The sequence below is a fragment of the Sturnira hondurensis genome, unplaced genomic scaffold (assembly GCF_014824575.4).
Source record: "Sturnira hondurensis isolate 20B ecotype Veracruz unplaced genomic scaffold, ASM1482457v3 Scaffold0004136, whole genome shotgun sequence".
Taxonomy (NCBI): Eukaryota; Metazoa; Chordata; class Mammalia; order Chiroptera; family Phyllostomidae; genus Sturnira; species Sturnira hondurensis.
In genome coordinates, this window is record NW_028076767.1 from 14,633,127 (window position 1) to 14,660,992 (window position 27,866).

The window sequence follows — 27,866 nt, forward strand, 5'->3', positions numbered from 1 at the left end:
TGTTGAAGGAAAGCACCCAAGATTCAGTTCCTCATCTCTCTTCAATCTAAAATCATTAACTACAGAAATGCAAATCTTTCAATACAAATAACTCCAGTCACCTGAGAAACACAAAAATCTGTTTCAAATGTTTTAAAAAATGTCAACCTGATTAACTAATTAGGAAAACATTACTAGCCAAGATAATTATTACTGTATAAAACCATAATAAAACAGGCCTTATTCTGTATAACAACACAACTGTTTATTTTAAAACTTTACAAAGTGGAGAAAGAGAAACTGATGAATGTCGAGGGAATAAAATTAGCCAGATAAAAATGTGTACTTCCATTTACTTTTTAAAGAGGACTTCTGTTTGTTGGTTTTGTAACACAAATTTTAAAAACTCTTTTTCTTCCACAGAACTTTAAGAACAAGGTATGTTTGTCTGCTTAAGATTCTTAAATGAAATGTCAGACATAATTATCTACTCATATTTAATTACTATCAATTGTATTAGACTCAGACTAAAGTGCATGCAGGAAATTTCCCCCTCAAAAAAAGATTATCTTTCTTTGGGTTTAAGAAATTTTTTTATTAAAATAAATTTTGTTATTAAAATTATTAATGTTAATAAAGCTTATATTTAAAAACAAAATACAGGTTTAATATGGTATACTATAGCAGTTCTCAGCAACCACTAGAAATCTGTCAGAAATGAAAATTTGTGGGCCCCACCTAGAATCTGAAATTCTGGGGCCCAGTAACAAACTTCTTTAAATTAGTGTGATCACCCAAACATTGTGAGAACCACTGGCACACAAGAAAGATCTTGAATGGGATTTAGAGTCAGAAAGATCTGAATTCCAATGTCAGCTCCCCTACTTGACTGACAAATTGACTCTGAGCAAGTTCTCAAAACCTTAATTATTTGTAAGGTAGGTATAGTAGTAGCTAACTCAGAGTTTTTATAAGGATTTTATAAGACATAAATCTATATATGAAAAGGGTAGTCTCTTCCTACAAAGATTTGTATCAGTATTATTTCTAATACTGTAATACTAGAAATAATATAAATATTTGATAATTAGATTACAAAAATGTATTCTTACATTCCCTCAAACAAATTTATTCACCGCCTATGCACTATTTATATACCATTTACGTAGCAGGTACTAGCCAGATACAGTAGACACAAAAATGAAAAAAATATGTACCTTGCTTCTGTAAGCTAGTAATTTATAATAGGAGAGGTAAACATGTCAAACAACTGTAATAAATCATGAATGTCATGCCATATTAATCAAATTTTTTAATATATAGCACTTAAATTGAAAAGTTGAAAAACTATCAAGCAACAAACCAGTTCTGAAATAAGATTAGGCAGAAAAAATTAAATGCAAATAAGAATATATACATAAGTATATGCTAATAACCTAGGATAACTATTGGTAGAAAATACAGACACATTAAATTCATGTAATGGAGTCCTAAATATAAAGGACTCCATTCATAATTTTCTTTCATAATTTAGTGTTACTAATGTTGATTTAAGTTAAAATTTACTTTTAAGAATTTACTATTAAGACAAAAGGTCCAATGTCCTCCAAATTATTTACTGGTACCTGTAAAGAAAAGAAAGGTAATAGATATAAGGAGAAAATACCTGTCAGCCTTTTTTGTTTCAAGATATTTGGCTTCTCAGAGACACTCACCAGTTTAACATCTATGCTTGTGGCTCCTGCATCCAAGGAGTTTTCAACGAGCTCCTTCACGACACTGACCACTGAAGTGATTGTCTGGGAACTTGAAAGGAGGCGAACTGTTGCTGCAGGTAACTGTTTCATTCTAGCTTTTAGCAGAGTAGCTAAAAGATAAATGTAAGTCGTAAAAATAAAAACTATTAAATATTCCTAAAATAACTAACAACACCAATTATAATAACAGCAGCTCACATTTATAGAGACTCACTGTATGCCTAGCTCTACTGTAAGCACATACAGTATTAAATCATTTATTTCTTTAAAATACTCTTTGAAATAGGTGTCATTATTATCTCCATTTTGTAAGACTATAGCACAGAGAAGTTAGTTGGTAAATCATGTTATGGTAGTAACTGAAGAAGGATAAGCACGACTGTGCTCTAATGAGTGTGCTATGTGATCTGCCTGGCTAGGGACGACCAATGGTACTGTCACTTTGGGATGCAGATGTCAGTCATGTGCTTTCCTGGGAGTCTTGCTGAAACAGCATTAGTCATCCATATGTTTTGATGAGTTACAAGGTCTTGTTTATCTATGGAGCTCTTTGGGAGCTAGAATATCTAGACCCTAGAATTACTATTAATCTGAATTAGTCATGTATCAGACATATCAGGTAACTCTACATTACTCTGCCTAAAACATTCTAATCATGTGGCTCCCCAAAGCCAAAATATGATAAAGCTCAAATCTCTGCGTTGGTATTCAAGTTCCTTTACATGCCAATCCAACCCATACATCCAAAGTCTCTCTGCTAGTAATTGTTTTAGCTATGAAACCTTTTCAAACAAAAAACAACAACAACAAAAATCTCATATGAAAATCCCACATGTAAAATATGCAGGGTGCCCTGGCTGGTGTGGCTCAGTGGACTGAGTGCCAGCCTGTGAATCAAAGGGTCACCAGTTTGATCCCCAGGCTAGGGCACATGCTTGGGCTGTGGGCCAGATCCCCAGCAGGGGGCGCATAAGAGGCAACCACATATTGATGATGTTTCCTCTTTTTCCTTCCCTTCCCCTCTCTAAAAAGAAATACATAAAATCTTTAAAAAAATATGCAGGGAGTTGGGTTTGCATCCATCTTAATACCTAACTTCAGAAAAGATTTCAGGAAAATATAAAACATCAGCTTGACAACATGCAGTTCTGCTAGGGTCAAGGTTTCCTTTGACAAAAAATGTGAGGTAGAAACTAGGTACATCCTTAATTTACCATGACTAGTTGCATGCTCACATGATAAGATTATCTTATGGAATCTAGGTCCAAAAAAAACAGCAATGCCCAAAACAAACATAACCAAAAGGTATCCTTTTAGGATTCTTTCTCAGGCAACCTAAGACTAGCAGAGTCACATAAAAGAAGAGTCACTAACTAGCAAGAAATGCAACATAGTCCCTGTGACAATTACATAGGATTTTAAGGGATACATTTCTGGGCCAACATACTGAATTCTAAGTGGTTCCGCAATTAATAAATATAAGGACATTTTGTCCTATATAAGGCAAAGATGATTAGCACAGTAGAAAAATCTGGTCATACCAGACCAGAGTTTAAAAATACAGGTTTTGGGGTTCATCTTTATTACACATAAACTGAAGCAAATCACTTAAATCCCTCTACAAAATCAATTTATTACCTGTATAAGTGGAGATAATGCCTCACTGGTCTGTTATGAGGGTCAAATAAGAAAGCATATATAACATGTTCTGTAAATGATAAGGCCATATACAATGTACATTATTATGACAGTGACAGTTGATTATGTACACACATACTGGGAATTCTTTTTTAATCCTAACAATTACCTTCTAATTATATATTTGACTTAGTTTGATGGATACCCAGTTTTAAGGAAAATAGCTGTGAACAACTACCTCCCAAAGGTTTTCAAAGGTAGGGAGGATTTCCCAATAACTCAGGAAAACAGTGGATAGTCAGGTTACTTCATTACCCTAACGTTCATACAAAGTAAGGCTATCACAAGCAAAAGGCATCCTCTGCACTCTCCCCAAGCTTCAGACAGGCCTCAGATCTAAGGATATAGAGCTGCATTGTCCAATATGGTAGCCACTAGCCATATGAGCCCTTGAAATGTGACTACTCCAAATTGAGACATGTTTACACAGTCTGGATTTCAAAATCAGTATAGAAAAATAATTTATTATTTTTTACATTGATTATAAGATCAAATAATACTCTGGATATACTGAGTTACAATAAACATTAAAAATAATTTTATTTTCTAAAACTTTTTAATGTGCCTACTAGAAAATTGAAAATTTTATGTGTGGCTTACAGTACAGTTCTGTTGGACAGTTCTGGGTAAGGTACTTAACAGAGCAGGTTCTGAAATTATATTGCTTTTGATTCTATCCCAGCCCTTATACTAATAGCTATATAATGCTGAGGGAATTAAAATCTAAAATTCATCTAATCTACAAAATGGAGGTAATAATGATTATCATATGGTTGAGGTAAGAAGTAAATAAAATACTTATTACAGTGTTGGGCATATATATGTTAAAAGATCCCAATATACCTGAACTAAATTGAGTTCCTTGTAACTTCTAAATGAATTTCTTCTCCCTGTCCTGAAAGGGGCCAGCATTAGGTTAAGCTTATGTTCAAGGAGATATCTATCTTAGTTTTCGAGTCCCAAGAACTTAAGAAAAATAATGATCAATCAAGCTTTGAGGTATAAACCTAGCCTCACCTCAACTTTCGCTGTTTCTGGGCAATCTCTTCATTAATATCACCATCATCGTCTCATTCTCTACAATCCCTCCTCAAAGTCTTCTATCACTCTCCTGTCCCCACTACCCAGTTTCTAATTTGATCCCAATCTTCCTGATTCTTCAAGTTTACTGAGATCAAGGTAGCATGAACTCTATCTTCACATATACCTTCTTTCTTCCACACCACTGTCTTCTGGTTTCTTAAAATGCCTGCACCTGTATCCATACTCTTCTTCCCTCAGTCTGAGGTCAATGTCTCTTCCTCCAAAGCTAACACTTACAACCTACCTTCTTTATCCAGCCCTCCCACAGACATCTTGGCCTTGATAGCAAAAACAGAGAACTTCCAGTCAAGATGGAGGTGTAGGTAAACACAGCTCACCACCTCAAACAACCACATTAAAATTACAAGTAAAATACAGAACCATCACTCAGAACCACCAGAAATACAGTTTAATGGAAGTCTGACAACTACAGAATTAAAAAAACCACATCCATTCAGACTGGTAGAAGGGGCAGAGAAGCTGAATTGGCTAGTCCCACATCCACATTTGGCGGACAAAAAATTGGGAGGGATATCTTAGGAGGGAGGAGTCCCAGCCCCATACCTGGCCCCCCAGTCCAGGAAGGTAGGTCTCCACAACTTCTGGTGGCAAAACACAGCAGGGGTTGAGTCAATGAAGAAATTTCTGGAGTCCCAAGCAGTTCCCCTTAAAGAACCCAAACTGGACTTACTCAGACTCACTCCCTCTGAGCTCTAGTACTGGAATAGAAGCTTGAAAGGTACCAATGGCATACAGGGAGGAACTGAAGTATCTGGCATCAAGGTGGGAGCTGGGGGACAGCTTTTTCTCAGACAGAAAGGTGGACAGAGGCCACTGTCCTATTTCTGAACCCTCCCCGCAGAGAGCCAGAGCCAGCAGGCTAGGGCCATATCTGAGACTCCATCAATCTGGCTAACATTCTTTGCCCTGCACTGGAGATCCCCAGAGACTCTGCCACACCCAATTTACAGGCCCACTCAAGCTGTTAACCATGACTTTTCCATTTGAATGGCTGGCTTGACTCATCCTTCACAACTTGCTAAATCCTATCAAATAATCGACAGATCAAATAAGCAACAGCCAGCCGGTACCTCTCGATAAGCGGCCCCAGACCCAGCACTAGGAGCAGTCTGCCTAGATTCACAGCTTGGCTTCACCTGGGAATCTTCAAGTTGGGCACAAGTAGTAGCCATCTCAGACTGCTTTATAGCTGAGGCAAGGTGGCCCCAGGCAAAACACAGGTGGGGGCTGACCTTGGCCTGCACCATCTGGGAAACCCCAGAGCATCTGCACCCAGTGGCCAGCTTCAGGTCATGTCAGAACATCACCACCCTATCCCTGCACAACTGATCCTCCACAGAGGGTAGAGGTTGGTGGTCAGCAGTCACACTCAGTCCTTGCAGCTAGCTGGCTTATGTAAATCTCTCCTATTGACAGGCCAACAGCAATCAAGGCTCAACTACAAGAGCACAGGGTACTCAGCCCACCCAAAGGGCCCACCTTGAATACCCAGCTTGGGTGATAGGGAAGGTTGTGTCACTGGACCCTATAGGACACCTACTAAATTAGGCCAAGCTACCAAGACAGGAAGTCACAGCAGCTCTACCTAATACATAGAAACAAACTCAGGGAGGCTACCAAAATGAGGAGACAGAGAAACATGTCCCAAATGAAATAACAGATCAAAACTCCAGAAGGAGCTAAGCAAAAATAGAGATAGGCAATCTATTAGATGCAGATTTTAAGATTATAATGATGCTCAAGGAACTTAGTGAGGACCTTAACAGCATGAAACAGATCCAGTCAGAGATGACTAATACACAAATTGAAATAAAAAACAATTTATTGGGAAACAACAGGAGAGTGGATGAAACTGAGACTCAAATCAATGATTTGGAACATAAAGAAGCAAAAGCAATGAAGAAGAAAAGAGAAAGAGAAAGAAGAAGAAGGAAGAAGAAAGAGGAAGGAAGAAGAGGAGGAGGAGGAGAAGAAAGAATCCTCCAAAATGAGGATTTGTAAGCAGCCTCTGGGACAACTTCAAGAGGTCCAACATTCACATTATAGGGATGCCAAAAGAAGAACAGAAAGAGCGAGAAACTGGAAATCTGTTTGAAAAAATAATGAAAGAAGACTTCCCTAATTTGGTGAAGGAAAACAGACATGCAAGTCCAGGAAGTACAGAGAGTCCCAAACATGATGGATGCAAAGAGGCCCACTCCAAGACACATCATAATTAAAATGACAAAGGTTAAAGATAAAGAGAATCTTAAAAGCAGCAAGAGAAAAGAAGTTAGTTAACTACAGAAGAGTTTTCATAAGACTGCCAGCTAGTTTCTCAAAAGAAACTTAGCATTTTAGAAGGGACTGGGAAGAAACATTTCAAGTCATGAAAAGCAGTGACCTACCTATAGCCAAAACTGCTACACCCAGCAAAGATATCACTTAGAATCGAAGGGGCAGATAAACAGCTTCCCAGACAAGAAAAAAACTAAAGGACTTCATCATCAATAGACCATTATTATATGAAATGTTAAAGGGACCTATTTAAGAAAAAGATAAAAACTATGAACAATAAAATGGCAATAAATACGTATCTTCAACAATTGAATCTAAACAAACTAAGCAAACAAGAGGAAGAGAGACAGAATCATGGATACAGACAGCATTTCGATGGTTGTTGGATGGGAAGGGGTATGAAAGGGGAAGAGGTGAGGGGATTAGGAAGTACAAGTAGGTAATTACAGAATAGCCATGTGGATATGAAGTACTCCATAGGAAATGGAGTAGCCAAAGAATCTATACAATGAACCATGGACATGAACAATAGTGTGCAGATTGCCTTAGGGAGTGGAGGGGGCTGGGTGGAGGGGGACAAAAGGGAGAAAATTGAAACAACTATAAGAGTGTAATCAATAAAATATAATAAAGAAACAAAAATGCTTTCCTCAACACTTTTATTCCAATAATTTCCACCCTCCCTTCCTTTCTGAAACCAAAACTTGACTAAGTAATCTATATTCCCTGTCACCAATTCCCTACCACCACATCCCTTCTAAAACTCTTGCAAAATGGCTTATACTACAACCACTGCCAGGATTCTCTTCAAGTTTCCAATGACTTTCCAAAGCACGACACTGATGATGCTCCCAAATTCTCAAGGATCTTTCCATCTACATCTCTTTGATCTCTTCATGTTTTCTTCAATCTCCTCCCAGAAATATGGGCATACCCCAATCCCTCTCTTCTCTTTTTAGACATCTTAAAACCCAAAGTCTCAGTTATAGATACCTAAATCTATTATCACTAAAAGAAATCTTTCTTCCCAAGTTAAGACAAGCATTTCTAACAATCAGTATCACTGCCGCTTCAAAATAAATATTTCTAAAACAGAACTTATCTTCCTACTCCCCTCCCCATGCTTTCCGCTAATTTTTTTATTTCTCTTAATAATACACTGATCTTAGTGACCAAGGTCAAAAATCTCATTCTTTCTTTGCCAGTAGTCCCACCCCATACGCACCTCCATTTCCTCCTAATGTAATCCTGTTATTACAGAACCAGTTCCAGGAGCATCTATAACACGGTCCTTTTGATCACCGGACCAGTAAGTAATGACCATTCCCTTCCATTAAATTCCTCAAAAACTTGGCTTCCATCACTCACTGGATGTTCTTTACACACCCTTGTCTTAACCTACACAACTTTTGAATGCAGAGTTCTGTATGCAACACAGAATAATCAGAGTATGTCACTCATAGCAAACATTTCATTAATAGTAATGAAGGGTCATAAAAAGAATTTTATCAGCACCTTCCTGATGCCAGTGTAAACATTAGGAAGACTGTCCTCCTTCCCAGCAAGTCACCACTGTCTTAACTCCTTCCCTTTACATATTCTATTTTAACTGGTCTCTAGTATCACCTAACCAGGCTTTTTTCTAAATTCCAGAACAGGGCCTGATTACCAAGTACCTTCAAAATACCATTATTTAGATGACTTAGAGGCATAATAAACTTAACATGTCGCAAACTTGTCTCTGAATCTTTTTCTAATTAACCTGCTTCTTATATTTCTTTTTGATAAAATTTGTAGCTAACATAAGCAACTTTATAGGAGGAGGGGCCCAAAAAAGAACCAAAATTATCTTCTAGAGGGAAGTACAGCCTTCCCTCACTAAGTGAGTGTTCTGGGAACCCATCTGTATCAGTGTACCAACTGGCCTTGTTGTGAGAGGCTGCATTAGGCTTGACTAAAATTTTTTTTTGAAGACTCTTTCAACATGCTTGCCCATTGCACGGTGGGTGATTTATAAGCATTCCCACCACACGCAAAGTGTTCAGCAGTTTTTGATAAAAAATGGCATGAGCACTTCCACCCTGGGGTCCCATCCTCCCTATGTGCCCTATCTTACCCTGAGAGACTATTTTTTGTTTTCCTGGATGAAAAAAGTCTTCAAAGGGAACTGTCTTGCCAATCTGGAAGAGGTAAAACAAAAACTGGCAGAAGCACTAAAAAGCATTGAAATTGACAAGTTCAAAAACTGTTTTGAGCAGTGGAAAAAAGCATTTCAATAGGTGTACTGAATCGAATGGACAGTACTTTGAAGGTGACTAAAGTTTAAACATGACAGAATAAACACACAATTCTTTACAAATAAATTCTGGTTTGGGGGGGTCCCTCCTCCTATATATAATCCTATTTAGTCCTCACAACACCCCTACATATATTATCATTCCTCCATCATAAATGGAATTTAAAAGCTTAATAACTTGTTTCAGATCACACAACTAGTGACAGATGTACAATCGTACACTATAGTATGTTTGACTCCAAACACCATGCTCATCCAGTCTCACAAGGCAAAATTAGAAACCTTGAAGTCATTCTACAAATTCTCCTTACTCTCTACATCCTGCCACCAAATTTTAACTATCTTTACTACGTAAGTATTTCTCAAACTAGTCCTCTCCTTCCTATACCTTATAGCTACTGCCTCTGTTCAGCTCCTCAACATTTCCCCCTATACTTTGCAATAACCTCCTAATAGATATTTTGCCTCAAATCTCAACCATCCATAGAGTTCTGTCTATAAATCTTATCATGTTGCTATACTACTTAAAATTTTCTAAAGATTTTCAACTACTATTAAGACAAAGTCCAAAGTCCTTAACAAATAGACCTCCGTCTTTCTAATCTTAACGCACTATTCTCCAGATGCGCAGTAGGAAAGTCATACCATACAATGTCTCTCTCTTAATGTGGTTGTTCTCATTACTCCTTAGCTCACAAGGTTCCCTTCCTTCTCAAGGAAGACTTTCTCATGGTCCTCCACCTCCACCCCCAACAGATTAAGCATCTTTTCCTCTGTATTCCTACAGCACCTTTTCCTTATTTCTAACCCAAAACTCACCACAGGTTATTCTAACTATTGTTCTTCTGTCCCTTCCTACTGGTTCAGAGTTCTTTGAGGACAGACATTTTATATTAATCTTATATTCCCTAGCATAACTTCTGGAACACAGCCAGCCTTCTACCGTATGTGCAACAAACTGCATATTTGGAAAAGGTGAAGGGTTGATATCAGGCTTAAAAGTTACAGCACGCAGGGGTGTCCAACCTGCAGCCCTGCACACTGCATGCAGCCCAGGATGGCTATGAATGTGGCCCAACACAAAATTGCAAATTTACTTAAAACATTATGAGATTATTTTTGTGATTACGTGTTGCAATGTATTTAATGTGTGGCCCAAGACGACTGTCTTCCAGTGTGACTCAGACACACCAAGTTTGGACACCCCTGGATGTCAAGAATCAGTGTTCCATGCTTGCTGAGATGGAAATCAAAACACTACTGAAAGAGTGCTAATGACCAGGAAAAGTGATTAAGGAAAACACTTAAGGACAAATACCTTAAGGTATTTAAGGTATTTAAGACCACCGTTTTAATACCTTAAAACACAATGAAATAATTTAAATAACTGTTTCACAGGTTCAACAGCAATGCAAAATATACACATATAGTCAACATTCTCTTACACCAATTTTGAAATGTTGTTGAAAGGTATCAACAACACAAATGACAAGCTTTGTGCACTTCTAAGTAATGTCATTCGATTTCATACATGACTCCAAATAATCTGATTTTTCCTCTCCGTTCTCAAATACAATCAATTTTTGGTACCCATATTTCCTCAGCATGTACCGTAATATAGATGCCTGACTTCAGCGTGTGGAGAAATCCAGAAAGACACTAATAAAAATTATTAAATGAAAAGAGTTTGCTTACACCGTTTGTATGATGCCACAACACACAGTATTATAAAATACCACCCGCAAGACAAGTTATGGCTGTCAGGGGTTGGAGTTTATGCCTGGCAAACAACAACGTTGAGTCTTGCACCCCGAAGGATCTGAGTAATTGGCTGCAGCAGAAGCTTAAACAATTAGTCTGTGAAGACCAAAGCTGTCGGGCTCAGAGACCGCTCTCCAACAGTGCGCGCCCGCCGGTCTAGCTTCGCCGACCTCCCGCCCCAAGGTGGGGGCGGGGGAGGGGCGCCCACAGAGGCCAGCGGCGCTCGCGTACGGACAAGGGGAAGTTGCTGGCAGACGGGCCCAAGCAAATGGGAACAGAAGAATGAATGTCTCTTAGCGACACGACACTACCTTCTTGCTCGCGCGANTGGCTGTCAGGGGTTGGAGTTTATGCCTGGCAAACAACAACGTTGAGTCTTGCACCCCGAAGGATCTGAGTAATTGGCTGCAGCAGAAGCTTAAACAATTAGTCTGTGAAGACCAAAGCTGTCGGGCTCAGAGACCGCTCTCCAACAGTGCGCGCCCGCCGGTCCAGCTTCGCCGACTTCCCGCCCCAAGGTGGGGGCGGGGGAGGGGCGCCCACAGAGGCCAGCGGCGCTCGCGTACGGACAAGGGGAAGTTGCTGGCAGAGGGGCCCAAGCAAATGGGAACAAAAGAATGAATGTCTCTTAGCGACACGACACTACCTTCTTGCTCGCGCGAGGTGGGTAATTACCATCCACTAGCAGAACAGTCTCCGTCCGCCCTCAGCCCAAGCCCGGCTCTGCGGACGCCGGATAAGCCCCTCAGCGCGCGCGCAGCAGAGCGGGCTTCGGCGCGCAGCATTTAGTCCCGCCCCGCTCGGGAAACGTGGGATTGGCACTGCAAGCAGCCAATCCACTGACAGCGCGTTCGTAACTGAGGGCTTCCGCAAACTAAGCTAAGCTGCGTTGGAGCTGACCACTCGCCTTCGGTCTAGAACAGACGTCGTGGTTGCGGAGCTGGTCTTCCTCTGAATCGGCAGCCGGGAGTGGGGACGGTGGGTGAGTGGGCGCGAACGGCTCCGGGGATGTGCTTCCGCCAGCAGCGAGAGCGATGCAGTTGGCCTAAGGGGGAAGAATGGGCTCAGGCTGCGTCCGCACGCCCTGTCTGGCGGTGCTGGCCAAGTGGCCCCTGAGGCTTGCACCCCAAATGATTGTCGTTGTGCCTCGGCACTGATCGCGGTGCGGCTCTGGGAAGTGAGGGGTGGTCGGGGATGTGCTGCAGGGGTAGCAGCAGGGGCTTTTGCTAAATTCCATTATCTGGGGAACTCCGACAGTCGGGGAAGGCTGCTGGTGGCTGACTGGCAGGCAATGGACCCCTTGTCATCCGCAAGGAACCGTTAGGGTCTAAGCCAGGAGGCTTTTCTCTGGCTGAAATCATTGTTTAAGGGTGTCACGGGAGACTCCTCGGAAAGGTTTTCTGAACTGAGGGTAGGGTCAGTACCACACCACCTTTGCCTTCCAGCTCTTTGGAGCATTTTCCCCCCATATGGAAAGTGGGAAAAGTCATCTCGAGTGATTGTATGTTCCGAGTATAATTTACCGTGTAAAAATAGTGTTTGCTACATAGTGGGTGTTTAGATAAAAAATACGCCTATAGATGTGAAATTTTAGCTTCGTTTTAATGTAACCAACTGCCGTCCCTGTGAGCTTTGATGCCTTGAATTCTATAGATATTTTTTTGGAAAGGGAAGGGGACATTGTACTCCGAAAACACTTGTTGGATGGAGTTATGAGAATTACTCTCTCAATGCCAACTCTGTAATTGAAAGGGTTTATATATTTTCAAATCAGATCTGTTCTAATATAATCTTACTCTCTTTTCCCCCCTCCAACCTCACTGGTCAGTGTTTTGACGGGATGATGGGCATTCTTCCGGACAGTTTTATTTTGCTTAAGGTACTCTTAGACTCAAGCAAGCATCATCATTAAGATAACTGAGACCTTATTACCAGTTCTTCCTTTGTTGTTCATCTTGAACGCAAAAGGGGAAAAGGAGAACCTAAAAAAGAGGGAAAAATAGTTGATTAGAGTTAAAATATTCAGAAGAAAGACTATTGTTTTGACTTAATTTTATCAGGAGACTGAGAAACAAACCTTATCCCTTGACCATGTAAATTTTCCAGCACCTTGTGTTCCTCCCAGTTTCAGTATTCAAAAGGAGTGATTTGAACTCGGACTGCTCCTTGTGGATACAACATTACATGAGCTATGAGTCAGGCTACTTGAAACAGACTGGCTGGGTCAGCTCTGCTTTCTTTATATTAATTCTGTTGATAGATTTAGCCCTTGAGTTTTCTCTTTGCTCTCCTTATATAAGAAAATGTAGGTTTTCTCTTTCAGTTTGAGCGTTCCTGCCCATTATTTCATTTAGTAAAACCGACATACTAGAAGACAAGTTTTAGGGAAGGGGTTTTTACTATTTTTTCACTGAGAACCATAAAATAAGTCTTGTTTGACTTACCATAAAGTCAGATGTTAAGAATTCTTTACTGCCTTTGACAGCATCTGCAAGTAGCATATTTTGGAGGGTGTTCAGAACTAGGAAAAATAATCCTAGTTAACACACTTATTTCATCAGGCAGAATTAGGAGTATATAAGTTTCTAGTTATGTCACGGTTGATTCATTTCATTGCTTTCCCACAGAGTAAACATGAATGTTGGAGTTGCCCACAGCGAGGTGAATCCAAATACCCGGGTAATGAACAGCCGGGGTATGTGGCTGACATATGCACTGGGAGTTGGCTTGCTTCATATTGTCTTACTCAGTATTCCCTTCTTCAGTGTTCCTGTTGCATGGACATTAACAAATGTTATACATAATCTGGTAAGAATTTCACCTTATAAAAAACACTTGAAAGCTTAAGGTTTAATTGTTAGGGACTAGGGGAGGAATGGATGGGGTGTTATTGTTTGATGGGTACAGTTTCAGTTTTGCAAGATGCAAAGAGTTCTGGAAATGGATGGTGGTGATGGTTGCATAACAATGTTAATGTAGTTTATGCTACTCAACTGTACACATACAAATGGTTAATATGGTACATTTAAGTGTATTTAAACACAATTTTTTAAAAAGCTTTAAGTTTTCTTATAAAGAAAAATATGCGACTTTTTAAAGAGTTTTATAAGATAATTTACATAATATAACATTCGCCCATTGAAAGTGCAGTTCAGTGATTTTTAATAAATATGATAGCTTTGAAGAATTTAAGTCTGGAATGGGATTGTATTTTCCTGTGACACTTTATATTTAAACATTGGGCCCTTTTTCTAAGTAAGACATTTTTTTCCTTCTGGTTTTATAGAATCTAGAAAATAGTAGGTCATTTTAGCAAATATGTTGACACTAATTAACCAACTACATTATATTGATAAACCAGAATACTTCAGAAGAAGTAGTTACTTTTTTTGGTTAATAAATTATATAAGTATACTTTCCTACTTCTGTATAGAAATTTTGAGCTTAATCATATTTTATATGATTCAGCATCTTATGGTACCTTAGCCTCTTCCTGTTGGTTATCACTCTTTTATGTTATATGATAACTTTACAAAGTATCAGAAGTTTGAGCAACTCTACTGACCATATTATGCGGCCTTGGGAATTGTATGTTGAAAAAATAAACCTGATAGTGACTCTTCTTGTCTTTAACAGCTTATTAAATTGGAATGAAAGAAGAGAAATCCAGTTAATTGAGACTTTTAATTGAATCCAGATTAACTACATATTTGTTTAAAGATATCCAAAAAGTTAAGAACTTAGAATTAAGACAGAAAAATGTAAGAGAAATAGATTTTTTAATTAATAATATTTATTTTATTTCTTCCAGAGAGTATTTAAAGTTGACTGGAGAAGGACAAGGATGATTTAGTAGAAATATGTGAATGTGCACTTAGTCCATTTTCAGTAATAGACTTTGATAGGGCAAACACTGTTTTTAAATGATAATCTCTCTGAGATATTTGTCATTAATCAGATCCTTTTATCGGAATTATTTTCCTTTGGTTTTCATGTTATTGCTTTTTTCTCTATATATTTCCGATCTTTTCTGTTTCCTCTTGCACTTCCTGCCTTGTCTTTTCCTAAGGTTCTTTTCTTCATCTCTTCTGTATATTCTAAGTTATTCCATATTTTCAGTTTCTATGTGTAGAAGAATGATGCCCATATTAATATTACTGGATCACCTTGCACATTAAACCAAACAAGTGTAAATTGAACCCATTCCTTATCTATTCCTTTCTACCCACAATTTGTTCCTCTGACTTTGTTCCTAATCTAATTTAAAGGCACCACTTTGTGTCCAGTAAGCCAAGCCAGATAGCTGAATGTCAAAGGAAAAGTGATTAATACAGTATATTGTCCAAACTGAGACTGGAGTAGAGTAAAAGGGATCTCTGGTAATAACTACTCCAACAGAATACGTGTAAGTCAGGGTTGTCCATACAAACCAGCAGACATGGTCACCCTAGTCTTAAGGTAACTCATTTTTCTATATTTTATTACTCATTTAGGCAAATCCTTGTCTGTTCCGCTTTACTATTTCTCAATTTGATCCCCACCGGTGTTGCTATAATTCATTTTTTTTGTCAGTCCCTCCAGTAGTTCAGCAGTTTTCAACCAGTGTGCTGCAAGAATTATTAAAACATGTTATATCTGACTATTTAGTCAGGGGCATTGACCTCTTTTCCCTTAGATTATCAAATAAAAAAAAGGACAACAGCCAACACAACAATAGCTGTGGTGTGAAAGAATCAAAATTGTACTTATTTTTTGTCAGGTCAAAAAATATAATAAATTTTTGGTGGGTTGAAGAATTGTAGTAATTAGTTTATGTGTGACATGAGATGAAAACGTTTGAAAATTGCTGCAATAGATACATGGTCTCCTTGGTGCCCCTCTACTCTCGTCCATTCCAGCCTGGTAGAGTGATAGCTTTAAAATGCGTGTCTGCTCAAGTCACACTATTTAAATTCTTCAATGATCCCCTGTTACATTCACAGTAAAATGCTAAGTTCCTTGTGTGGAATATAAGACCAGTTGGTAACTGTGTAAGAGGCAAGAAAGGGACTTAATGTCATCTCAGCCTATTTCCAATACAAGCTGTGTTCTAACAATACTGGAAATCGTCTTGCCCTCATCTCTTTCTTTTGCTTAGGCTCTTCTATTTTATTTTTTTAAGATTTTATTTATTTATTTATTTACCTTTAGAGGGGAAGGGGAGAGGGAGAGAAACATCAATGGTTGCCTTTTGTGTGTCCCCTGCTGGGAGTTGGCCTGCAGGGAACTGGCCTGCAACCCAGGCATGTGCCCTGACTGGGAATGGAACCGTGATCCTCTGGTTCGCAGGCCTGTGCTCAATCCACTGAGCTACACCAGCCAGGGCAGCCTCTTCTATTTTAATACCCTCCCTTCCTCCTGCTCTGCCTGACTAATTCCTATTTGTTCAGGAAAACTTTATTCAATTATCACCTTATCCAAGATGCCAGAAAACTCACATGCTGTATTCTTATATCATGTATGTATGATAGTTTTATAATAGGTAGTTTATCTCTTTTGTTTTTAATTGTTATATCTCCAAATACCCATTTAAATTTTTATTGAATAAATTAGTTGTTCAATGACACATTTATTAAATATACTTTAGAACTCATTTCACCTCCTCATGTTTTCAGTTTGGTTGACTGAAATTGAGGCACAGGTAATGGACAAAGGGTAGGAAATAGACAACATGTAGAGAAGCAAACTGCTGACTTCAGGACACTAAAAAGCTAACTAACCAGACATAGCTGTAGCAATTATATGACTCCAAATTTAAATTTCTTTTGAAGACAGCCTACATTAAACCAATTAAAAATGTGAAATGCATGCCAAATACTTTTTAAATATGGGAAAGTAGACCTAATTGTTATTTCTGCTTAGAAAAAAAAATACAGTCTCTGCCTTTCTAAAACCATACAGTAAGTAGAAATCTGTAGTGAATGTTTTTCTTTGGTGCTACCATTCACCTTAGAGGCATTAATACTTGGCTGAATGTTTTACCCACCTTTTAAAATGAATGATAATCCCTTTCATTTTGAGTCAGTAAATATTTCTCAAATATTTGAGCTATATACTTTTTTCCTAATTCTTTTGATGTGGATATAAATCATCATCACTAAAATTTCATAGAAAAACTATTAAAAATAAAAATAATGGAGTAGAATATTTGTGGTCAGATAAGGTTTTATTCTTTTTCATTGAGAAGAGTATATAAAATAAACAGAATATTACATATATTATGACTACTGTGAGTCCATGTGGTTTGAAAGAAATAATGAGAGGGTTGTTCTCTTCGATAATTCTAATACATTACATGGTCTAGAGTATAGACTTAGCTTTTGGTCACACGCTCTTGGGAATTTGAAAGCATACAGTTTCTGTTTATAGTTTCCTTTGAAGCCTATGTGAAAATGTTTTCCTTGTGCTTACGGAATAGACATTCCTTCGCTTATATTATCTTGGCTTAATATCTAATACTTGCTGTATACCAGCCCTTGTTCCTGAGGTATTCAGGCTAATGGGAAAACAAACATAAACTATTCCAACACAATGTGTGTATTGTGCTATGGTAAATGTATTAGCAATAAAATTCAACCACGCAGTTAGGAGGTTATTACTAGCAAGAAAGGCTTCACTAAACAATTGTCATTTGAGCTGAACCTTCAAGAATGAGATAGTTGACAAGGTAGCATCAGGCTTTTGCCTCGGCAACAAGGAACTTATTCCACCTCTGCATTTCCTGAGTACCTTGATTGTAATATTCATAGCAATGCTGCCCTACATTCTAGCTGTTTATGCATCTTTTTTTCCCTTTGCCAGAGGATTGAACATTTTTAAGGCTATGTGTTTTTGTTCAATTTCATATATGCATGCATGTCCTGTGTCCCATACATTTGATCAACTTATTAAATGTATGTTGAGCTAAATCCAGTTGAATGTTAGTCCATTTCTGTATAGCTTAGCTGTTATTGCAGCTAAACAGCTTTTGAGTTGCCTAATGGAATAACGAAGTAGACTAAGTTTTGAAAATAAGAGTTCTCTTAATCTATAGGAATAATATAAAATTTCAAATCACTAATTTTTCTCCTTTTCCCCCATATATTTGTTAAAAGTGGTAGTAGAAAAAAATGACATAAGTCATGACTTCTAGTGGGAAAAATTGTTTCATGATAATATGTAGGCTTTATTGTTGTTACCAGTTCCTCAGGCGGTGATCCTGTGATGAATCACTGCCTATCCATTTGAATGGATATCTAACCTCAAGGAAACCAAATTTGGTATACATTGTTTTTTTCCTAGTTAACCACAAAAACAAGATGTTTAAAGATACCACTAAACAGACTGACTTTCAGTAAACTTGTTTTTAATTTTTAAAAACTACAATGGAAACACCATTGAGACTCAGTAGTGACCAAAAAACTGACAGGTGAGGTAAAAGCAAATTGAATTGACATTACATCAAACCATCTTTGTTGCTTTGGAAGAAAAGTATTGAGACAAAAACAGTCAATATTAAATATTTTCAAAACCATTTTTCTGATAAAGACTTTATTTGCTTATTTACCCATTTGTATATTTTAAATCATTTTATAAATATCAGATTTACTAATATGACATTCTAAACTATCCTACACATTGGGGGCCAGGATTAGGTATATCCTAATAGGAAAGGTGCTAGAAAATCTAAAGATGGTAATATAAGGTTACTCTGATGTTACTTTTTCTTTATTTTCAATTTAATAAAGGGTGAAAGCAGGTTACTTCCGGTTGACCTTTTACTGGTTTTCAATAAATAACATTTATATACCCCTGGAAATTTTATTTTACTATGAAGAAACTGTCCACAGATTTTCAAAAGAATATGAAAGCGTAAAACTTGACCTGTGAGTTAAATCATATACCTTGTCACAAATAGTCTGGAACTATCTTCATGCTTACTGATAGATACCAGTTTTGTATTTGATGTTAATTATATATTCCCTTGTTTGTTTTCCAGGGAATGTATGTGTTTTTGCATGCTGTAAAGGGAACACCTTTTGAGACTCCTGACCAGGGAAAAGCAAGGCTCCTAACTCATTGGGAACAACTGGACTATGGAGTGCAGTTTACGTCTTCACGGAAGTTTTTCACAATTTCTCCAATAATTCTGTAAGTGGTGGAAATTTGTAGGTATGAGGGGGATTGGATGAAAGGAAGCTAGTGTTTTATTAAATTGATTCGAATTAGAAATAATAGTTTGTTGAAAACCTCTGTCAATAAATAGCTACAGATAGAGTACAGACTACAGGCAAATTCTTTAACAAGCTGGTAATAAATGGGTTTTCACTCTAGCCAATAACATATGGAGACAACATTACATGCTCATCAGTGTGCCTAGACACATCTAGGATATACAGATCAAATACATTTTGGTTCGTTGTTGGAAGTTGCTTACAAGAAAACTAAACAAGGAACCGTTTATATTCTACTATCAGATTAATCTCTCTAAACAAGGATTTGGATGTATTCAGACAAATTTCGTTGACCACCTGCCCCATTTGGATGTTCAAACTGCTTTAGAGAGAGAATAATTTAGAGCAGCAATTTTCAACCTTTTTCATCTCATGGCACACATAAACTAATTACTCAAATTCTGTGGCACACCAAAAAAATTTTTTTTGCTGATTTAACAAAAAAAATAACTATAATTTTGATTCATTCGCACCAAGCAGCTATTGTTGTTTTGGCTGGTGTCATTTCTTTATTTGACATTCTAAGAGAAAAGAGGTCAGTACCCCTGACTACATAGTCAGGTATTACATGTTTTAAAAATTCTCACTAGTTTAGAGAAAAGAAAAGTTAGCCTTTTTATTATTTATAGGTCAGATCTGGCTTGAATCCTCTACCACTTAGCCAGTTTGATATGCTCACAAATAAAAATCTAGCCCCTGACACCTACTCATTCTGATGCTATAAGAAATACATGATACAACATTTATATGTAAAGCATTTAACCTTGTATCTGGCGTCTAATTTTCTATTACCTGATATTCAGGGCCCTCCACAAAATGGATCCTACCTTATTTTTTAATGTTCATATCTTAGCCCCACCAAACTCCAACTGTGTCAAGCTCTTCTGAGCAGCATTTCTTGAGTACTTTGTGTGTAGTTCTATTTCTATGCCTTTGTCCAAATCACTACTCTTACCTGAAATGCCTCCTTCTTTCTTAATTTATGTCTTATTGTTCTTTCAAGATTTGAGTTCTAGATCTTCAGTGAGGTCTTTTCCTGAGCACCCAACCTTTAACCATAGTTCTCTGCTTTGAATTTCCATAGCAGTTGTTACATATCTCTTGTTTATGGACTTTATATTATGTGTTATTATGTTTTATTTCTGCAAAGAATTTGTCAGTACATAGATTGCTCTGAATTCTACACTTAGTACATTTGCTTACATGTAATAATACATGTTTCACATATATTTTCATCAAACTGTCTATACCACATAGCTTATAGATAATGAATAGAATCAATGCAGTGTGCAGTAGCCGGAAAGACTTCTTGGAAGTGTTAGAATTCCTTAAACTGAAATTTAATGGAGGTTGGGTTTTGGATAGGTGTTCAAGTAAGGGAAGGCATTTCAAATAAAAAGAATAAACTGATCATAAAGTAGTAGGTTCATTTTTTGTATATTTATAGCACTTTGAGGAAGTTTTTAAATTTTTGTTTTATACAATGAAAACAATTGCCAAAAGAAAAACGATTTGTACAGTATAACAAAGTGAAATACAATAACAAGAATAATGGTTATTCAGACAGCTTTAATTTTGGATATTAGCTATACTGCTTTCTAGCTATGTCACTTGACCATTTTCTTGAAAGCCTCAGTTTCCTCATCTCTAAAATGTTGAGGGTTTAATTATAATACGTGTATAAAAGCCTGACATGATGAATTTTCAGTAAATGCTATCACAAAAGTGGTGAACTGAGATGTACCTGTGTACAATATCAATATTTCTATTTTTTCTTTTTTTTAAATTGAATTTATTGGGGTGACATTGGTTAATACAATTATTTAGTTTTCAGGTATACAGTTCTAGAAAACATCATCTGTATATCGTATTGGGTGTTCACCACCTAAAGTCAAGTCTCTTTCCGTCACCATTTATCCCCCTACACATTGTTTTACTTCCCCCAGCCCCCGTCCCCTCTGTTAATTACAATGCTGTTGTCTGCATCCATGAGAGTTTTTGTTGTTGTTGTTTTTGTTTCTTTATTTTTTTACTTATCCATTTACCTTTTTTTCTTTTTTTGCATAAGCCAGGGAGCAAGATCTCAAATACAACCTAAAAATCTGTTTCACTAGCCAATCTTTTCTTTCTTCTTCCCTTCCTTTATTATTGTTCTGTTCAGTTACAGTTGTCCCACTTTTTTCCCCATTGCTCTCCCCTTATCTTTTTTTTAAAGATTTTATTTATTTATCTTTAGAGGGGAAGGGGAAGAGAGAGGAGAGAATTATCAATGTATGGTTGCCTCTCATGTGTCCCCTGTGGGGAACTGGCCCACAACCCAGGCATATGCCCTGACTGGGAATCGAACCACGATTGTGTGGTTCACAGGTCCAAGCTCAATCCACTGAGCTACACCAGCCAGGGCCTCCCCTTACCTTTTTTACCCAGCCCCACAGTACCTCTCCCCTCTGGCAGCTGTCAGCCTGTTCTCCATCTTTGAATTTATTTTATTTGTTAGTTTACTTTGTTCATTAGATTCCACATATGAGTGAAATCATATGGTACTTGTCTTTCTCACACTGGTTTACTTCACTTAGCATAACACTCTCTAGGTCCACATATGCTGTCACAAAGGGTAAGATTTCCCCTTTTTATGGCTGAGTAGTAGTCTGTTGTTTACATGTGCCATAGTTTTTTAATCCACTCATCTGCTAATGGGCATTGGGACTACTTCCAAATCTTGGCTATTGTAAATAACGCTACAAAGAACATAGTGGATACATATATTCTTTGGAATTAGTGTCTCAGGTTTCTTTGGATATATTCCCTGAAGTGGAATCACTAGATCATAAAGCAGATCCTTTTTAATTTTTTGAGGTAATTTCATACTGCTTTCCAGAGAGGCTGCACCAATCTGCATTCCTACCAACAAAGTGTTCCCTTTCCTCCACATCCTTGCCAACACTTGTTGTTTGTTGACTTATTCACAATAGCCATTCTGACAGGTGAGGTAATATCTCGGTGTGGTTTTAATTTGCATTTCTCTGTTGATTCATGACTTTGAGTATCTTTTCATATGTCTGTTGACCATCCATGTGTCCTCTGGAAAAATGTCTATTTAGGTTCTTCGCTGACTTTTTAATTGGGTTGTTTGTTTTCCGCTATTGAGTTTTTTAACATGTTCTTTATAAAATTTTTATATTAACCTTTTATGAGATACATCACTAGAAAATATGTTCTCCCATTTAGTGAGTTGTCTTTTTATTTTGTTGACTGTTTTCTGTGCAAAAACTTTTTAGTTCAATGTACTCCCAATTGTTTATTTTTTCTTTTGTTTCCCTTGTCCAAGGAGATATATCAGAAAAAATATTGCTATGAGAAATGTCTGAGGTTTTACTGCCTGTAGTTTCTTCTAGGATTTTTATGGTTTTGAATCTAACAGTTAATTCTTTAAACTATATTTCTAAAAGTATGTTTTTGATCCATAGGCATGATTTCAAGTATTGTTTGATTAAATTCCTTACATAACTGAAGAAACAGCATTAAAATCACATAGCATTGATACTTTTCAGAGTGCTTTCACATTTTTCTATTTGATCATTATTTGTCAGGTAGGTGGATGTGCAATGTTATCCCAGATTTTTAGATAAAGAAACAGTCTCAGGTACATTTTTTGCCCCAGACCTTGTACCTCTTTGGAGTCAATAGCCCTGACGGATCTGTAAACTTCTAGCTTCTACTACAGTCTCTTTGCAGTATATCTTTTGGCAGATGAACACTATTATACTGATTCCCACTTAGTGTTTCATCTTCTTAGAAGCTTGTCCAGTGTTTTTAAGAATCAAGTAGTTTTCATATAATCTCTATACACAGTTTCCATTAGAAGATATAAAGGGAATATATGCTACTGTATGATAAGGAGAAGCCATTCTGAGAATATTTATTATTTTCAACATACCAGATTATAGAGTAAAACCATAATAGTGATGGGAAATTAAATAAGCTTACTAAATGCAAGTGGTATCTAATTTTGTTCATTGAAGTATAGGAAAGCAGGAAGAAAGGGTTTAGAGTAAAGATTAAGGAATGTGGATTATTCTCAAGAAAGAATTTTCTGACTATATGATTTGTGAAGTGGAAGATGATAGAATTTCTCAATTTAGATGGTTTTGTATACAGCTCTCCGTTTTTTTTATTTTTTTATTTTTAATGATTTTTTAAATTTACTTCTAGAGAGAGGGGAAGGGAGGAAGAGAGGTAGAGAAATATCAATGTGTGGTTACCTAGACCTGGCCTGCAACCCAGGCATGTGCCCTGACTAGGAATTGAACCAGCGACCCTTTGGTTCTCAGCCCACACTCAATCCATTGAGCTGCACCAGCCAGGGCTGATATTTTTCATGAGGCTTGAAAATAGCTTTTCTTAAAAAAAAAAAAAGAAAAAAAAGCTTTTCTTTTTTAACTATATCTAAATACTTACTTCCCCTTATGAGAACCTAAGGATGGTGCTTAGCAGAGAAGCTGTAAGTATACTTTCCTGTGTACTCTAAAAATACAAATTAGACAAACAACCATATACAAACTTAACTTCTTAGTTATAATGTTTTATTTTTTTAAGTCCTGTCTATATTAGGGGCCAGATGATGTGTCTGTACTTTGATGTACCCCTTGGGTAAAACTAAACATTCTGACTCAATGATTTATGGTCTTACAGATGGCTTAGGCTTGTTAAAACAAATTCTCAAATGTTGAGTGTCTTTGAGTATGTATGTGTGTTCAATTATAGCAAAACAACTGTAATTTTACAAGTGTCTTTCAAGTTTCCAGTTAAACTGGTCATAGACCTGTTTATCAACAGAATGGAAATGAGACCATTAAACCGGCAATTAAGTATTTGTTTTCCTTCAAAGATATTAATTGTACTAATGCACTAACCCCATTTTTCACTGCTTTACAGTTCTTAATCCTTTGGTGGATCACAAAACCCTCAAGAGAATATGGTATATCTTTTCGATCTGGATCTTCTCTTCAGAAACATACACATAAATACAAAATGCCTGAAATTTAAGGGATGATATAAATCCTAGTTTGAAAGCCTGCTCTAAAGGATGCTAAGTAGCAAACGTATTCTATTAAATGCATTTAACATAATTGCAGAAGTACAAAATGTGCATATATGGCTCTATTAAAAAATACTTAAATTCTAAATAAAATTAATTTAGGTCCTCAAACTGTTTTTTTTTTTCTAGTGTTCAAAAATGGTTCTGCCTTTAGGTATTTATGTTTCAGTGGCCTTGTTTTCTACTTTTAAATTTTAAAAAAATTCTGGTTTTGTTTTTAGATGTTACATATACTCTTAACTTATATTTCTACAGATATTTTCTGGCAAGTTTCTATACGAAGTATGATCCAACTCATTTCATCCTAAACACAGCTTCTCTCCTGAGTGTGCTAATCCCCAAAATGCCACAGCTACATGGTGTTCGGATCTTTGGAATTAACAAGTATTGAAAGGTTTTGAAACTGAAGAAAAACTTTTACAGCTACTGAGTTGCCTGTAATGAAGGAGTGGTTAGTAAACTGCACTGTTTCTATGATGGTTTGAAATGAGAGGTATTTACATTGGAGAGCTTTTTTGCTGGTTCTTCATAAGCTGTTTTGAAGTGCAGATTTTTACTAGAGGTTGCTTGTGTTTAATGCACCTGGTATAATTCTGATGAGAGTCTTTATAGGCAGACTGGGAAGGCCCAGCTTATAAATTAAATGGCTGTAAAATGAGGGTGAAGTAGATAAATACAAGAAAATAGGAGATTTATAAGAAATTAAGACCAGCTTAGCTTATAACGAATGGGCATTATGTTAGGAGAAGAAACTTTCCAATCACTCAGGTTGGTTTAAGCTGACTTATATGTAAATCGAAATCATCTCTTTACAAGTTTACTGTAGATCGCTTTTATTACATATACCTCTTGTGTTACATAAGAGGATATAGGTACCCTCTTGTTTCATACAAACCAATTTCTACCTTATGAGTGTACTTTTTTCGTTTTGTTGATTCAACATTGTATGTTGATGGATAAGATCATTTTTACATCTATAAAGTTACTGAGTTTATGAAGGTCCACATTCACAGCTGCTTGGTGATAGAAGATAACTAGGCATCTTACAAACAGCCTCTGAGTCAGCCTTCTAATTTTGAAACAAAGCGGGTTTTGCTGCCTTTGCAGACATAAGGCTGCTAACTACTTCAGAAAATAATTTATTTCATACAGTTAAAGTATATGGTAATTTAAAAGTCTCTGCTTCTTTGATTGAGCAATCTAATTATTAAAGCCTGCTATTCTTTAGAAAAGTAAATATAAAATGGACAACTATATAGCCAACCTGTGGTCTGGCAGCAACTACTTTTCCAGCAATAGTACCAAAGTAAATAATGGAGGCTTTTTTTAGCAGATCTGCAGTAAAAGATAACAGCATCCTTTCTTAGTCTTCCTGCTCTCAATCTTCATACTTTATCCAATAGCATTTTGACTTTAAATATATAAGTCTTTGTGTAGATAATCCAGCTATTTCCAAAGCAGCAACCATACTGAATTCTTGTGACTTAGAAAAACTTCCTGTAATTTTCTGCAATTACAAGAAATAAATATGTATACAACTTTGAGAAGTAAATACATCCAAAAACCAAAATTCTGATCTTTGTGGTGAAACTGAGAAAACCCAGTAACATTTGTAAACCAAATTGAGTGAAAAGAATTATAGACCAGTTTATTAAAACAATAAACTGACTTTTGTGGGTAATGATCATTGTTTTGTATTTCAAGAGTATTGACTTTAGAAATCAGTTGTATGATAATTTCTGTGTATTTTTGTCTTTTCCCATGTGTTTTTAAATAACCAGTAATCTATACTTCAATAAAACTTCTTTTGGTGTAGGATTATTGCGAAGTCTTTCCAAATTTGGCCATCAACATTGCACTTTTATTATTCAAGGTTTTACTTTAAGCAACAGAATTTGTGAAAAATTAAGGTAGTTAAAAGTACTCCTTTATTTTCACTTTTAAAGTTATCTCAGAAAGCCTACATTTTTTACACATACTTCAGAGATAGAAATCTGGCTCTAACCTAGACCTTCTGCTACTTTTCTTACTTTTGCCCTTCCACATTTTAAAAATATTATTCAGTAGATATTTGAGAGCCCACTTTGGTTTAGGTATAATGGGTACAGTTTGTAAACAAGACAAAACAATCTCCCTTATTTATATTCAAGTTGGAGAATAGATAAAAAGTGAGTAAGTAAATACACATCATTTCAAGTAGTAATAAACGCTGTGGGAATCGGGGAGGATTAAGCCAGTGAAAGACAAGGGAGTCTGCTTCAGGAAGGATTTTCTTACAGATCCTAACTAAGGTGGCCTTACTTTGTTAGATCTGGGAAAGGCCTTAGATCTGGGAAAAGAGGCTCCTAGTGTAATGAAGGTAGTATGCTTGAGAATAAACAAGACCATCACTGGAGCTAGAAAGGAGTAATAAGGAGGACGAGAATGGTAGCAAATGATGTCAGAGAATTAGGTAGGAGTCAGATCATATAAGGCTTTACAGACCAAGGTAATGAGCAAATTTTATACTAAGCTTGACAAAGCCATGGGAGGGTTTTACAGAGATTATAGGGATCTGATTTTTTTTTTAAGGTTAGGGCTAATATTGAGAATAAACTGTAAGGGAATAAGAAGCAGGAAGAATAGTTGGGACACTACTACAGGCAGAAAGTACAATAGCTCAGGCCAGGGAAATAGCTGATAAAGTGGTGAATAGTAGATTTGGGCTGTATTTTGCAAATACAGCTCAAAAGATACTGATGTATTGAATTCATGATGCAAGGAGGAAACTACATCACCCCTAGTTTTTTGGTCTTAATACGTAGGCGAACGGTTGTGTTAAATATGGAAACTGGTTTCAATTTCATAAGTTGGTACAGTTTAATGTAAAAAAACTTTAACAATCTATAGTAACTATTATTTGTAACAAAATCATTGTCCCAAATAATTGTTATGCTATAATTGCTCCTAATTTAAAGTCAGGAGATACAATGACAATTTCTAAACAGGCACAAGCTCAGAAATGCCACTAATTTTAGCATTCCTTGGGGAGTCATTCCTGCAGCAGTTGTTAATGTGACGTCCCAGCACCAGCTTTCTATTTTCTGTATTCCTTCTACATTTATTTATTGGGATTCTTCTGTAAGAAGATTTTTCCCTTTTATTTATTTAATTTATTATGTTACTATAGATTCATGTATATTTTATTCTTTGGTATATAATCTGTTACTATCATCATTATTAATTTGTTGCCTCAAACTGTCTTCCAGCTTTGGCCTTGGGAGTGAAAGTTCCCAAGAGAACTTTCCAAGTTGGCTCCTGTGTCCTTTTGACCTGCCCATTCTTTTTTATTTTTTTAAACATCGAACTATATTTTTTAGGTTTATGGCACAATTATCTATTATACTGTGAAGATCCGAACGGGCATAACAATATCCCCTTAACTAATATCTGTGTTAATTAGCCTTATAGAGCTGTATGCTGCAGTGAGTTTAAAAAGAGGTCAGAGGCTATGTAATTCAACCCTCTACCATGCCATCATTCAGTTCTGGGTTAGTGCCAGTAGAGTAGGACTTACAACTTACAAGGCTGTATTTTTGTGATGGGATTTATAACTTCTTTTACACTGAGCAATAACCTAATCCTTATTTTATATATAACTATAT

General features: G+C 36.8%; 2 protein-coding genes across 6 annotated transcripts in view; one reads left to right on the top strand and one right to left on the bottom strand.

The window, feature by feature from the left end:
- PMS1 (PMS1 homolog 1, mismatch repair system component) overlaps window positions 1-11,632 on the bottom strand; it is an 89,398-nt gene extending 77,766 nt beyond the window's left edge. Inside the window, exons 1-2 of one of the 3 annotated variants that reach the window (XM_037043765.1) lie at window positions 11,519-11,632; window positions 1,695-1,846 (exon numbers count right to left, since the gene is read on the bottom strand). In XM_037043765.1, the coding sequence (XP_036899660.1) occupies window positions 1,695-1,826 (132 nt within the window). In that variant the 5' untranslated portion in view covers window positions 1,827-1,846; window positions 11,519-11,632. The remainder of the gene's footprint in view (window positions 1-1,694; window positions 1,847-11,518) is intronic. The other 2 variants (XM_037043763.1, XM_037043764.1) reach the window with 2 other exon arrangements.
- A 92-nt stretch (window positions 11,633-11,724) lies between these two features.
- On the top strand, window positions 11,725-26,037 carry ORMDL1 (ORMDL sphingolipid biosynthesis regulator 1). Of its 3 annotated transcripts, none has more exons than XM_037043768.1 (4): window positions 11,725-11,854; window positions 13,500-13,680; window positions 18,890-19,041; window positions 24,478-26,037. In XM_037043768.1, the coding sequence occupies exons 2-4, from the start codon at window positions 13,507-13,509 to the stop codon at window positions 24,611-24,613; spliced, it is 462 nt and encodes a 153-aa protein (XP_036899663.1). In that variant the 5' UTR covers window positions 11,725-11,854; window positions 13,500-13,506; the 3' UTR covers window positions 24,614-26,037. The 3 variants fall into 3 exon arrangements, with proteins under 3 accessions (XP_036899663.1, XP_036899662.1, XP_036899664.1); XM_037043767.1 differs by having other exon boundaries at window positions 11,725-11,850; XM_037043769.1 differs by lacking the exon at window positions 11,725-11,854 and adding an exon at window positions 11,917-12,034.
- The last annotated feature ends 1,829 nt before the right edge of the window (window positions 26,038-27,866 follow it).

Bases quoted from the DNA above. Each gene is read 5' to 3' on its own strand.
- ORMDL1 (XM_037043768.1), top strand. From the start codon at position 13,507: ATGAATGTTGGAGTTGCCCACAGCGAGGTGAATCCAAATACCCGGGTA. The intron at 13,681-18,889 runs GTAAGAATTTCA...TTTGTTTTCCAG, and splicing joins CAAATGTTATACATAATCTG to GGAATGTATGTGTTTTTGCA. The intron at 19,042-24,477 runs GTAAGTGGTGGA...ATATTTCTACAG, and splicing joins ACAATTTCTCCAATAATTCT to ATATTTTCTGGCAAGTTTCT.